The sequence below is a fragment of the Toxotes jaculatrix genome, chromosome 2 (genome assembly GCF_017976425.1).
Source record: "Toxotes jaculatrix isolate fToxJac2 chromosome 2, fToxJac2.pri, whole genome shotgun sequence".
In the NCBI taxonomy this organism is placed as follows: Eukaryota; Metazoa; Chordata; class Actinopteri; family Toxotidae; genus Toxotes; species Toxotes jaculatrix.
The window spans coordinates 29698029-29713177 of record NC_054395.1 but is presented as its reverse complement, the minus strand read 5'-3'; the positions used below and the strand labels follow the sequence as shown (position 1 = coordinate 29713177).

At 36.2% G+C, this 15149-nt stretch overlaps 1 protein-coding gene across 2 annotated transcripts in view; it reads right to left on the bottom strand.

The window, feature by feature from the left end:
• Positions 1 to 12200, bottom strand: part of zgc:86609 (TMCO1/EMC3 family protein) — a 34888-nt gene extending 22688 nt beyond the window's left edge. Inside the window, exons 1-5 of one of the 2 annotated variants that reach the window (XM_041047675.1) lie at positions 12121 to 12200; positions 11175 to 11373; positions 10903 to 10960; positions 9223 to 9316; positions 9002 to 9106 (exon numbers count right to left, since the gene is read on the bottom strand). In XM_041047675.1, the coding sequence (XP_040903609.1) occupies positions 9002 to 9106; positions 9223 to 9316; positions 10903 to 10960; positions 11175 to 11329 (412 nt within the window). In that variant the 5' untranslated portion in view covers positions 11330 to 11373; positions 12121 to 12200. Of the gene's footprint in view, positions 1 to 9001; positions 9107 to 9222; positions 9317 to 10902; positions 10961 to 11174; positions 11374 to 11749; positions 11856 to 12120 lie in introns of those variants that run through there. The other variant, XM_041047667.1, reaches the window with a different exon arrangement.
• Between the last annotated feature and the right edge of the window lie 2949 nt (positions 12201 to 15149).

The following is a 15149-nucleotide window of genomic DNA, read 5'->3' as shown; positions in this document are numbered from 1 at the left end:
ATGGAATTTAATTCCCTTCTTTAGTTTTAGCTCAAGAATCGAATCTGTTAAAATGAATATACTGCCTAGATTGTTATATTTATTTCAGACCTTACCAATAGAGATTAATCAAAATCACTTTAATGAATGGGATAAGATGCTATCAAGGTATATATGGCAAAGTAAGAGACCGAGGGTTGCAGTTAGGTTAAAACGTTGCAGTTAGCTAAAGAAAAGGGAGGATGGGGCCTACCTTCTCTTAGAGACTACTACTTGGCAGCACAGATGAGAGCAATAATATGCTGGTGTGATCCAATGTACAGCGCCCAGTGGAAAAACATGGAAGAGGAAATGTTTTCCACTCCTATACAAGCAATTATAGCTGATAGTAATTTACAAAATTATATCAACTCTATAGACAACCCATGGGTGAAATCAACTCTTAAAATATGGAAAATGATTGTTAAAGAATATGAGTTAGAGAAAAATATTGTAACCCTTAAATGGTGCGCCTATGACTCAGATTTCACACCTAACAAATTAGACACCAGATTTAAGGTTTGGGCAACAAAAGGAATAACAGCTCTATGTAGGGTGATGAAAGGGAAAACACTATTTAGTTTTGAAACGCTTAAAAGGAAGCATCTTCTAGAAAAACAAGATTTCTATCGTTATCTACAGATTAGGCATTATGTGGATATGAGAATGAAAAATGTAACCAATGAATGTGATGATCTAATAGAAATGTTTAGAAAAGCGTATAACTCAAACACTTGTGGTAAAACCATTTCTTGTCTGTACAAGGGTCTGTTAAATCTTAAAACACACTCATCATCATATGTTAAAACAAAGTGGGAGAAGGAAGGAGGGATAATTATATCTGAGGAAGAATGGACAACAATATGGAGACATCAGTGGAAATGCACTAGCTCACAGAGATGGAGAGAATTTGGATGGAAGAGCCTAATAAGATACTTTATCACACCATACCAGAAATCTCACTATGCCAACAATTCCCCTGTCTGTTGGAGAAGTTGTGGAAACCAAAATGCAAACCACTACCATATCTTCTGGGATTGCCCCGTTATTAAAGACTATTGGAAGGATATACATACTGCCTTACAGGACATTTTTAAACGTGAAATACCCCTGGAGAGCAGACTTTTGTTTTTTGGATGTATTCCTCAGGACTGGTCGAAAAGAGACAAACAATTAGTCAATATTTTGCTGGTAGCCAGTAAAAAGACTCTGACCAGGAAATGGCTGACGCAGGAGAGCCCAACTCTAAATGTATGGATGGAGATCACAATGGACATTTATAAAATGGAGAAGATAACAGCATTTATCAATCAGAAACTGGAACAATTTGTCTCCTACTGGGAAAACTGGATTAACTATGTAACGCCCCTTAGACCGGATTTTATTTTTACAAATTAATATTATATTAGTAAAGAAAGATCACTCCCTGCCTGTACATAGTTCAGAGAGACAGGAATTTGGGGTGAAAGAGAGAGAGGAAAAAAAAAAAAAAGTATAAAGCTGACACGGATATGTATGTGCGTTTAAACTACTTGCTTTAATTTAATCATTTTATTTATCTATAAACCTGTTTCCTTTTTTTTTTTTTTTTTTTTTTTTCTTCTTCTTCTTTTTTTACCTTTCTTTTTACATTTAAATTTTAATACTTAATATCTCTTATAATTTTTTTATTTTATTTATTCTTTTATTTATTTATTTATTTCCTGTTTTTCAAGATGACAGCTCATACGCCATGTACAATGGATGTCGAATATGCTCTGTAAAAGAAAACCCAATAAAAAATTAATTATAAAAAAAAAAAAAAAAAAAAAAAATGTGACTTTTTTTGGCCGAAAAAAACGCCTTACTCTACTATGACGTTTTATATGACTTTTGGAGGTCGAAAATTTTTTTTACTTTTTTTGTCCGATTTTGACGCCTTACTATACTATGACTTTTTTATGACTTTTTGAGGTGAAAAAATTTTTTGACTTTTTTTGTCCGATTTTGACGCCATACTATACTATGACGTTTTTATGACTTTTGGAGGTCAAAAAAAAATTTGACTTTTTTTGTCCGAAAAATACGCCATACTATACTATGACGTTTTTTATGACTTTTGGAGGTCAAAAAGAATTTTGACTTTTTTTGTCCGATTTTGACGCCATACTATACTATGACGTTTTTTATGACTTTTGGAGGTCAAAAAAATTTTTACTTTTTTTGGCCGAAAAAAACGCCTTACTATACTATGACGTTTTTTATGACTTTTGGAGGTCGAAAAATTTTTTGACTTTTTTTGTCCGAATAAAACGCCATACTATACTATGACGTTTTTTATGACTTTTGGAGGTCAAAAATTTTTTTGACTTTTTTTGTCCGAAAAAAACGCCATACTATACTATGACGTTTTTTATGACTTTTTGAGGTCGAAAAAAATTTAGACTTTTTTTGTCCGAAAAAAACGCCATACTATACTATGACGCTTTTTATGACTTTTGGAGGTCAAACAAAATTTTGACTTTTTTTGTCCAAAAAAAACGCCATACTATACTATGACGTTTTTTATGACTTTTGGAGGTCGAAAAATTTTTTGACTTTTTTTGTCCGAATAAAACGCCATACTATACTATGACGTTTTTTATGACTTTTGGAGGTCAAAAATTTTTTTGACTTTTTTTGTCCGAAAAAAACGCCATACTATACTATGACGTTTTTTATGACTTTTGGAGGTCGAAAAAAATTTAGACTTTTTTTGTCCGAAAAAAACGCCATACTATACTATGACGCTTTTTATGACTTTTGGAGGTCAAACAAAATTTTGACTTTTTTTGTCCAAAAAAAACGCCATACTATACTATGACGTTTTTTATGACTTTTGGAGGTCGAAAAATTTTTTGACTTTTTTTGTCCGAATAAAACGCCATACTATACTATGACGTTTTTTATGACTTTTGGAGGTCAAAAAAATTTTTGACTTTTTTTGTCCGATTTTGATGCCATACTATACTATGATGTTTTTTATGACATTTTAAGGTCGAAAAAAATTTTGACTTTTTTTGTCCGATTTTGACGCCTTACTATACTATGACGTTTTTTATGACTTTTGGAGGTCAAAAAAATTTTTGACTTTTTTTGTCCGAAAAAAACGCCTTACTATACTATGACGTTTTTTATGACTTTTGGAGGTCAAAAAAAAATTTGACTTTTTTTGTCCGAAAAAAACGCCATACTATACTATGACGTTTTTTATGACTTTTGGAGGTCGAAAAAAATTTTGACTTTTTTTGTCCAAAAAAAAAGCCATATTATACTATGACGTTTTTTATGACTTTTGGAGGTCGAAAAAATTTTTGACTTTTTTTGTCCGATTTCGACGCCTTACTATACTATGACGTTTTTTATGACATTTTGAGGTCAAAAAATTTTTTGACTTTTTTTGTCCGATTTTGACGCCATACTATACTATGACGTTTTTTATGACTTTTGGAGGTCAAAAAATTTTTTGACTTTTTTTGTCCGATTTTGACGTCTTACTATACTATGACGTTTTTTATGACTTTTGGAGGTCAAAAAATTTTTTGACTTTTTTTGGCCGAAAAAAACACCTTACTATACTATGACGTTTTTTATGACTTTCTGAGGTGAAAATTTTTTTTTAACTTTTTTTGCCCGATTTTGACGCCTTACTATACTATGACGTTTTTTATGACATTTTGAGGTCAAAAAATTTTTTGACTTTTTTTGTCCGATTTTGACGCCATACTATACTATGACGTTTTTTATGACTTTTGGAGGTCAAAAAATTTTTTGACTTTTTTTGTCCGATTTTGACGTCTTACTATACTATGATATTTTTTATGACTTTTGGAGGTCAAAAAAAATTTTGACTTTTTTTGTCCGATTTTGACGCCTTACTATACTATGACGTTTTTAATGACTTTTTGAGGTGAAAAAAATTGTTGACTTTTTTTGTCCGAAAAAAAACGCCATACTATACTATGATGTTTTTTATGACTTTTGGAGGTCGAAAAAAATTTTGACTTTTTTTGTCCGATTTTGATGCCATATTATACTATGACGTTTTTTATGACATTTTGAGGTCGAAAAACATTTAGACTTTTTTTGTCCGATTTTGACGCCATACTATACTATGACGTTTTTTATGACTTTTGGAGGTCAAAAAAATTTTTGACTTTTTTTGGCCGAAAAAAACACCTTACTATACTATGACGTTTTTTATGACTTTCTGAGGTGAAAAATTTTTTTTAACTTTTTTTGCCCGATTTTGACGCCTTACTATAGTATGACGTTTTTAATGACTTTCTGAGGTGAAAAAAATTTTTGACTTTTTTTGTCGGAAAAAAACGCCATACTATACTATGATGTTTTTTATGACTTTTGGAGGTAAAAAAAAATTGACTTTTTTTGTCCGATTTTGACGCCATACTATACTATGATGTTTTCTATGACATTTTGAGGTCGAAAAAATTTTTGACTTTTTTTGTCCGATTTTGACGGCATACTATACTATGACGTTTTTTATGACTTTTGGAGGTCAAAAAGATTTTTGACTTTTTTTGTCCGAAAAAAACGCCATACTATACTATGACTTTTTTTATGACTTTTGGAGGTCGAAAAAATTTTTGACTTTTTTTGTCCAAAAAAAAACGCCATACTATACTATGACGTTTTTTATGACTTTTGGAGGTCCAAAAAATTTTTGACTTTTTTTGTCCGAAAAAAAAACGCCATACTATACTATGACGGTTTTTATGACTTTCTGAGGTGAAAAATTTTTTGACTTTTTTGCCCGATTTTGACGCCTTACTATACTATGACGTTTTTAATGACTTTTAGAGGTGAAAAAAATTTTTGACTTTTTTTGTCCGAAAAAAACGCCATACTATACTATGACGTTTTTTATGACTTTTGGAGGTCAAAAAAAAATTTGACTTTTTTTGTCCGAAAAAAACGCCATACTATACTATGATGTTTTTTATGACTTTTGGAGGTCGAAAAAAATGTTGACTTTTTTTGTCCGATTTTGATGCCATACTATACTATGACGTTTTTTATGACATTTTGAGGTCGAAAAACATTTTGACTTTTTTTGTCCGATTTTGACGCCTTACTATACTGACGTTTTTTATGACTTTTGGAGGTCAAAAAAAATTTTGACTTTTTTTGGCCGAAAAAAACGCCTTACTATACTATGACGTTTTTTATGACTTTCTGAGGTGAAAAATTTTTTTAACTCTTTTTGCCCGATTTTGACGCCTTACTATACTATGACGTTTTTAATGACTTTTTGAGGTGAAAAAAAAATTTCGCTTTTTTTGTCCGATTTTGACGCCATACTATACTATGACGTTTTTTATGACTTTTGGAGGTCAAAAAAATTTTTGACTTTTTTTGTCCGAAAAAAAAACGCCATACTATACTATGACGTTTTTTATGACTTTTGGAGGTCAAAAATTTTTTTTGACTTTTTTTGGCTGAATTTGACGCCTTACTATACTATGACGTTTTATATGACTTTCTGAGGTGAAAATTTTTTTGGACTTTTTTTGCCCGATTTTGACGCCTTACTATACTATGACGTTTTTTATGACTTTTTGAGGTGAAAATTTTTTTTGACTTTTTTTGCCCGATTTTGACGCCTTAACATATTATGATGTTTTTTATGACATTTTGAGCTTATACAAAAATATGACTTTGGCCGATTTTGAAGCCTTACTATACTTTGACGATTTATATGACATTTTGAGGCCATACTATTTAATTTACTATTAACAGCAATGTAATAATATTTTGTTTTGGTGTTTTTTTTGTTGTTTAACTCGAAAACATGGACGAGCAGCGTTGCTATCAAGGCATCACACAACGTAAATCTGTTTTTATTTATATTTTGGGTTTAGCTGTTGTTGCCACGTTTTACATTCATGTAGTGATCCTGATGAAAAAACCTTAAATTGCGTGAAGCTGTTCAAACATTTTGTAGTGTGACGATGATCTCCAACGCAATCAACCTATTTGAAGTGTCATGTACAAGCTACAGCTTAATCAGCTGCTGTTCCTGGTGTAGTCAGTCACACTGCAGGGCAGGTGGGTGTTCAGCTCACAACTGGAGGAGAAGTGGATGAAAATATTTATAGAAATATTTTGTAAAAGATAAAGACCATGTACTGTTTAAACTGCCAATGTTCGATTCATGTCAAATTTTATTTTCATTAAAGATGTGGAATTTACTGCTTCTGTTGAATTCATTATTTTAACAAATTTAATTCATTCGCTTCAGACTTGAGTGTGGCTTATTATATTACAGAGATATTAACCATAAATACAGTTTTAAACTGCAAATAACAAAATACAGATCATAGAAATGTCTCATCTTCAATGTTAGCATTTTAAACTGTGTCAAACAATGGACAACCATTTCTTGGTCACCATACGTATATATAACTTTTGTAACCAAGAACAATTAATGTGAAATTAGACATAACAGAAATGGTTTACTGTTCATTTAACAGCAGAGATAACAGAAGAAATGACTTGCCTTCACATAAATAATAATAATAATAATATAACAATAATAATAATAATCAAAACATTTCACTTCCCTGGAATCAACCCATGTGGACAACTTTCAGACCTGACAGTGAATAATCTTCTTTCATTTTTCTTTCTATTTTTTCACAGCACCACTTTGTTTTGGTTTATATCTCTGATCTTTAAGGCAGGAGACACAAAAGAGGGACTGAAGAAACTACAATGACGGGAGTCAAAACAATTTTTGGGCAACACAATCATCATCTTTGGAAAAAAAAAATCCTGTATCCTACATTTCCTATAATACAAGCAACAGCATCTTTTCATTTTAATTCTTCTAACATCTACAGCTCCCGTGTATCATACAGGATGTGTCTCGTCTTTCAGAGGTAACCTGGCCGTGTGGACATGTGAACATGTGTAGGACAAAGACTTCAGACAGGAGAAGTTAATCCCGTGCTTCTCAATTATTTTCTGTTACGCCCCCCCGCTTCATAAGACACAACACGAGCAGAATAAGGATCATCATCATTGTACTATCCTGTCTGTGTTGTGCTGAACAGCGTTAACATAAACTTTACAGCCAGCCAAACTCCTTTTCAAGAGCCAGGAAACGAGCGTACTTGAAGAAGGGACAACATTGAATCGGAGTAAAGCTAGAAGTAAAAAGAGAAAACAGAGAAGAAACATTCAATAAACCGGCATGTTTGGCGTTTAGCGCTGACACGACTGACGAGTGACGTTACGTCCATTCATTCTTTTCTCAATACATCCAAACGTCACAAAAGTTATCAAATTCATTGCATTTAACTTATTAACACATATGAAACCACAATATACGCACAGTCAGTGCTTTCTGAGGGAACAGCCCGACATATCATAAGTAACGTTACGGGAGAATCATTAGCATCGAAATTTCCGCTTTTATCTTTTCATTTGAAGTCTTCTAACATCTACAGCCCCCGTGTGTCATACAGGATGTCTCTTGTCTTTCAGAGGTAACCTGGCCGTGTGGACATGTGAACATGTGCAGGACAAAGACTTCAGACAGAAGTTAATCCTGTGCTTCTCAATTAACATAAACTTTACAGCCAGCCAAACTCCTTTTCAAGAGACAGGAAACGAGCGTACTTGAAGAAGGGACAACATTGAATCGGCGCAAAACTAGAAGTGAAAAGAGAAAGCAGAGAAGAAACATTCAATAAACCGGCATGTTTAGCGTTTAGCGCTGACATGACTGACGAGTGACGTCACGTTCATTCATTCTTTTCTCAATACATCCAAACGTCACAAAAGTTATCAAACTCACTGAATTTAACTTATTAACACATATGAAACCACAACAGACGCACAGTCAGTGCTTTCTGAGGGAACAGCCCGACATATCATAAGTAACATAACGGGAAAATCATTAGCATCGAAATTTCAGCTTTTAGCTAGCATTTCCTGTTCGGGTCCGCCGAAGAAGAGTTACTTCCTTTACTTAACATGTGAAAATAAAAGCCTCACTGTTTACATTACAAAACTCTAATGTAGCAGAAAAACTCTTTATGAACCTGTAAATATACATTTTTTTTCTCTTTCTATTTTCTACAAAACTCAAATTATGCACAAAATTTTTGGGCAACACAATCATCATCTTTGGAAAAAAACCCTGTATCCTACATTTCCTATAATACAAGCAACAGCATCTTTTCATTTGAAGTCTTCAAACATCTACAGCCCCTGTGTGTCATACAGGAGTAGAGCTGTGTTGATAAAATCGATTCTCCTATTCTGAATCGATTCTCATTTTATTTTGTTAAGACCAATTTGTACGTGCTCGCGTACGAACTCGCGTCATCGAATTCACGCATGCGCGCGTGCTGTGAAGCTACCAAACAATGAACATGGCGTCAGACAGTACGCAGTGCTTACTGTCCAGCGTAATTTAGTAATGCCCAAGTTTGTACTTTTTTATTTTTAACGTTAACTAAGCATTGTGGGTAGCTGTTTGGTAGCATTGTTTGGTAGCTTCACACCACGCGCACATGCGTGAATTCGATGACGCGAATTCGTATGTGAGCACGTACGAATCAATCTTTACAAAATAAAATGAGAATAGGAGAATCGATTTTATCAACACAGCTCTATACAGGATGTGTCTCATCTTTCAGAGGTAACCTGGACGTGTGGACATGTGAACATGTGCAGGACAAAGACTTCAGACAGAAGAAGTTAATCCAGTGCTTCTCAATTATTTTCTGTTACGCCCCCCCCCACCGTCGTCTTAGCTTTCAGGTGACTTTTCGTTTGTCTCATTATCGCTGTCTCAGCAGAGGACTGAGTTAATCTGATTTATAAATCAGAGCTGTTTTCAGAGGATGGAGAGTTTTAGACTCACGAGGAGGAAGATTAACTCACAGATTCAAAGTGTGTGACAGTGTTAATGACTGACAGCTGGAGAACTCACTTATGACGAATCCAGAGAAAGCCCAGTTTATCCATCCACCAATCAGAATCATGGGCAGGACGTTGGTCAGGTTTCCCTTCATCATGTCCGTCAACATGCTGGTATCTGAAACACAAACACACCGACACTTTAATGCTGGTGTGACACAAAGGCAAAGGACAGTCTGTAAGATGTGGACATGTCCAGGTAAACACTGTTCTCTCACTCACACACACACACACCTGTCATGGGGTTCTTGGGGACAACCTTCCTCTTGACCTTCTTGAAGAAGCCGGTCTCTGCGTTGTTGAAGTAATGTTTCCTCATGGCGAAAGACTGAAACAGTAAAAACACGTCACAGTCCTCATCATGTTTGCAAACACACAGCTCACAGCTTCTTCTTCACCTGGTCACAGAGACCACTGCAGACCTGAGCAACATAAAAGTTATAAAGATAATACTTTATTGATTCCCAGAGGGAAATTTAGTTGTTACAGTAGCATAAACATAAATAACACATTTCACAAGAAACTAGAAAAATATAAAGTAACAAATAAGCTTAGAAAATTAAATATAGAATATACAGAATAACCATAAAAAGAAATGAAATGCACAGCGGTGTAATTATGTCTTACATCATGAATATCATGAAAAAGAAATACTAACAACTCCAATAGGAGAATTACTATTGCACAAGAAAAAAACTGTACTGTTAAGGATACTTTTATTATTGCACCTGTTATTGCAATACTGTTCATATTTATTGCACATGAGAAAAAACTGTTACTATTGCACAAGAGAGGGAGCATGGGGGAAAAAAGAAACAGCAGAAGTGAGCAGTCCTATGTGACGCTGTTGTTATACAGTCTGACTACTGTCGGGACAAAGGACCTCCGGTACCGTTAATCTAAGTCATCAGGAAACTATTGTGCATCAAAATAACAACAGTTTGTCCTGCCGGCAGAATGATGACAAGTTAAGACGAAGGAGTCGTTTTCAGCTGCTTGATCTGAATTAGTATACAAACTAAGTATGTTAGCTCTTGTAGCAGCAACAAATAAAGGTTTTTCAAATCTCAAACATCCCTGGGGGTGGACGCGACGGAGCTTCGCGACGGCTTAGCAAACATCGCACGTTGCTGTCTTGCTTCGTGGTGTTTCTACTGCCAAATATTTCCACACAGCGACAGGTTGTGCTGGAAAGTTGGTTAGCCACGGTGCTGCTCAATGCTCGCCCGCTGGCTGGCTGCAAACTGTGGAGTGGATTTCCTGAACGGCGGCGTGTCTATTACTCCGCGTCACGTTGAGATGCGCCTCCGTTCAGGAAATCCATCCCACAGTTTGCAGCCAGTTGGCAGAGCAGCCGGCAGGGAATCACCTGTCAAGTCATTTCAACATTAAAGCACAGACATGGTTCATGGATCGGAAATTTCTGATCCGTGAATTACGCTGGGGCGGCACGGTGGTGCAGTTGTTAGCACATGCAGGGGTTAGGTTAACTGGCTACTCTAAATTGCCCGTAGGTGTGAGAGTGTGAGCGTGTATGTGGTTGTCTGTCTTTGTGTGTGTCAGCGACCAGTCCAGGGTGTACCCCGCCTCTCGCCCATTGTCAGCTGGGACAGGCTCCGGCTCCCCCGCAACCCTGACGGACTAAGCGGTAGATTACTCTTTAACATGAACCACATCAGACATACAGTAATATATGTAATACTGTCCAGAGTTGTAAAACCCTGTCTCAGAGCATTAGAAACCTCTGCGCTGTGTTTTGGCGTCTGATCAGCCGTCGGACTCTTGCACATGTTACTGCAGCCCCTCTCGTGTTTAACACAGTGCTGTGATTGATTTGAATTGATAAATAATAATAAACAATAAAATCTATCACATTCCCAAACTCTGAATCCCAACCAGGGTGTGTGAGTTTACCTGTCGGGGGATGTACTTTCCATTCTCCCTGAGGACGCGGCTGCGCAGGAGAACCTGGCTGAACACAAACATCAACATGACTTCAGATTAGTACCAGTACAGTTCACCAGGCAGCTGATCAGCAACACAGGCTGTGTTCTGACAGGCAGAGGAGAGCAGCAACCACAATCTGCACCACAACTACGAAAGGTCAAATTTCAGAGTCACTGTATTGTTCCTGCACAGAAGATGAACAAGGGACATTTCTTTAGTTAGTTCAAACTTTGTCTCACCTGTCAGAAACCTGCTCCAGGTCGACCTTTTTGTCACTGTGGAGCAGCTGGGTAACATAGTGACGTATGATCCCGATGAAGAAGGTGATGAAGACAATGGGCAGGACCACCCACAGCCGAATACTGGAGTCCAGTAAGAGCTCCGGACCGGCCATCGCTCTCTGCTCAACCAGCCAACCAAATCAGGCGAAGAGACGCTCTTATGGAGGTTAAAAACAATTTGATTCGATTATTTACAGGACATCTTTACTTTCTAAAAAAAAAAAAAAAAGTCAAGTTGTAAAATCTTTTGATGCAGCGTGTAGAACATCAAGATAGAGATACGAAAACTCAGAGTCCAGCGAGAAGCCACAAACAAAAAAAATGAGGCAGGCAGAAACCAAAACACAATTTAGAAAATTATATATCGAGAACTTTTTAAAATTTTAGTACATTTCCCCATTATACTTAAGTAAAACTGTCAGTGCAGGAGTTTTACACATGATGGGGCATCTTGAAAGCGGTATTAGTACTTTAACTTCCGTCAAGGACCTGAATACTTCATCCACTGCTGTTAAGCAGCTGTATAACGTTACCTGTTCAGATGAATCTATAGCCTGTTCACTCTGTCCAGCTCTGACTCAGTGACATTTAAAATGAACTGACCGGCAAATCAAAACACACCAGCCGGGCACAACTACAGCTCCGGTCGTTAGCTTTAGCAGCTCTAACCGTAAATGAACTGACCTTCTCCTGACACCTGATCAGCCTTCATTCAACAGCAACCAGCTAAAGTTAGCATTAGCAAACCGGCTAACTTAGCTTTTTAACCTACTTACTCTTTCACCCTGTGAATAACGTTTCTATAAAGTGTTTCAACGACAGTCCGGTTTACTTTATAGACTTTGATATGCAGTCGGATGCGGAGGGTTTTCGAAATTCAGTGTTTTGAATTAACGTAGCTTACCACATTTATGAAGTTTGTGAATTAGCACCACAACAAACACGTTCCGCAGTTTAAAATACACTGAGGCGAAGAAGACGCACTTCCGGTTCAAGCGGAAACACCGGACACGTAAAAGATGTGACGTAAAATAAAATAAAAATGATAAAATAACACGAAATTAATCTTTTTAATACATTGTGAGTTTTCTCAACATATAGCAGCCTGTTTTTTTCCAACATATTTTTTTCCACCATGAGGTTTTACAGCATTAAAGCTTTAAACACTATCTCTATTTGTATCCTGATTTTACCTCAGTTTGCAATGACACCTGAAGCTCTCAGCATCAGCGTGATTCCCACATCTGAAGACAAAAGAGCGGACTAAATAATGTGCACCCCTCAGAGGAGGGAGGCTTTAATACTGATTTAGATACAAGAATTTTTCAGTCAAACCAGTTATGCAGCCAACAGCAGGGCTCTCAAGTCTCACGCATTGAGCGTGACAGTCACATTTTTCGGTCTTTTGTCACGCACTCCCGCCACACATTGTATTTATCACGCTGAAAAAGAATACCGGTAAATTTCTCTGGTGATGTTGCTATGGAAACGGGAGAAATCAAGCAGTCTGCTATGGAGTCGAGCCTGTCACTTACCTGCCAATCAAAAAAGGAAAGGGGCGGGCTATGATAACGCTAAGCTAAGCTAACAACATCCGTACTTCAGTTTGGTATTTCACAAACAGATATGAGGTTAACATCCATCAAACGTCTTTATCATTATCAGTAAATCAATGTATTTCCTAAAGTGTTGGTGTGTTCCTGAAAGCTTGTGATTGTTGGTAAATTTTCATTCTTTATTTTGTTGTTTCAGATCATCTGAAGTCACCAGTCACTGTAATGTTAAGGTAGTGTAGAGTGTGTGTGTGAAATCACCCAAACAAAAGAGGACACACCTTTCCATCAACATGAACAGATTTTTATATCTTTAGAGCAATAAATATTTCCACTTTTTCATATCTCTGCAGTTTCAAAAACAAAGTACAAGTAATATATATTTATATACACAGCTAAAATTTTCAATACATAATTTTTAAAATAATGTCGTCTCTGTTGACACATATTTGACACTGTACTCGTACAATTTTACAAGGACTTTTCCAGTCTCTCTTTGCTCTACATTATAAACAAGAAATATTTTTTTTTTACTCCATAAAGCGGTCCATTGTGTTGTTACGTACAACTTAGACACAGAGTCCACGCCCTTGTCTAGATACACACAACACAGACAGCCTTTACACAGGAACAGAAGACTCCAACTTTTTTACTTTATTTGAAGCAGATCTGATGTGCTTTATTTTTTTTAAATGTTCCCTGTTTTGCCTGCAACTGACAAACCAGATCTGTTTCTACTGGCATTAAAAATCTTCCGTTCCTGGTGTAACCCCAGCCAGAGACACACTGCCTGCCGCCGAGCAAAGTGAGTACTCGCATTGTTATTTTTCATATAATGATGGTTATGTACATTCATGTTTATAATACAATTTCATTCAGTGCAGATACTGTAATAAATACCACATGCAAACTGATAGTGGAGAGCAGACCCGGGCAGGAAAAAAATATTTCAACTGAGGATTTAAAGGACCATACCTGGGTTTTTGCATGTTCTTAAACTGCTCATACTGTACATTACTTCCACAAACAATTGCAATGCAAATGCATTTTAGATTGATTTTTACCTTCTAGGCATTTCATTTATTTCAGTCAAATCTACCTGCAGATAGCCAATCCATCACAGTGATTCTGAATTTAACCATTACATTTGAGAATTGATAGCTGCAGGTATTGCATTGATGAACTTTGCTGTCAACAAATCTACCCTATAATTAACAAAATAAGTAAACAGACATGGTAAAAAGGGAAAAAAAGAGAAAGAGAGTTTGGTCATTTTTTGCATTAAAGTGTTAAGTGTTTGTTAATCTGCAGCTGGCTGTCAAATCTCAAATGTCAGAGTAAACTAGTTTGCAGGTCTAGTTTAGTGGTTACCTAGACCTGCAAGTGGTTATACCAGGGTCCAAGCACCCAGTGCAACTCAGAACCAAAGGTGCAACAACTCACCAGGAGGCCGAGGTCATGGCTGAGCATGTGTACACCTGAGCAGCCTCAGACACCTTGTGGTGAACACTGCCATGGCTGCATGAACCTCTAATAAATGTTGACAGTGATGGATTATTTATCAGCAGCAAGAGTCAAGTCTCTGCAACTTGATTTTCTGTTTTATAGAGATTGATTTAAAAAAAAATCTTGCCCAGAGGAAGAAAATAAATCTAAAAACTGAAGTTATGATCTGAAAAAGTGTTGGCAGTAATGTACAATAGATATGATTTGTAGTTAATAGGATATAACATGCAAAACCATTGGGTATGGAGCTTTAAAATGGGAACTTTAATGAGAATGTGCTTGATTTAGCTTAGGCATGCAGTGGAACAGGGTGACATGTTGTGTATTCCCTTACGAGGTAGGTTTGATCCAGGGCTCCTCGAGAACTTTGTCTTTTTATTTCAAGTGTGTTTAGTTACTTATATTCGTCTGGATCAGACACGGTGTTTTTGTGAGGCCCCTGCAAAGAAGCAGAGTGTTTCCACAGGTGATTGTGGAGACCAATGGGGACCCAGCGGTCCAGAATTCCTAGCATCTCAACATGTATTGTTTGTGTGAACGGTTTCAAAAGGTTGTTTGGTAGCAGAAGTGTTGCTTGTTTCCATTAAAAGGTTGGTGAGAGGCTTCGCTGAGGCTTCATGATGATTCAGAGGTGTGCAGGCGTGTGTTTACGTGAGAAAACGGGGTGAGTGAAAGTAATTATCACAGTCTGTTTTAAAAATGTTAGAACAAGTTGTATGTTAGTCACAGAAAATTCTTGGTTTTGTTGCAAACATATTAAAAATTAAAAAGATTTTAGTACTTCCATAAGATGCCCAAATCAGAAAAGAAAAAAATTATCTCACACTCGTAAGCACATAACAAAATTAAAAATGCTAAAAATACAAAACAGCCC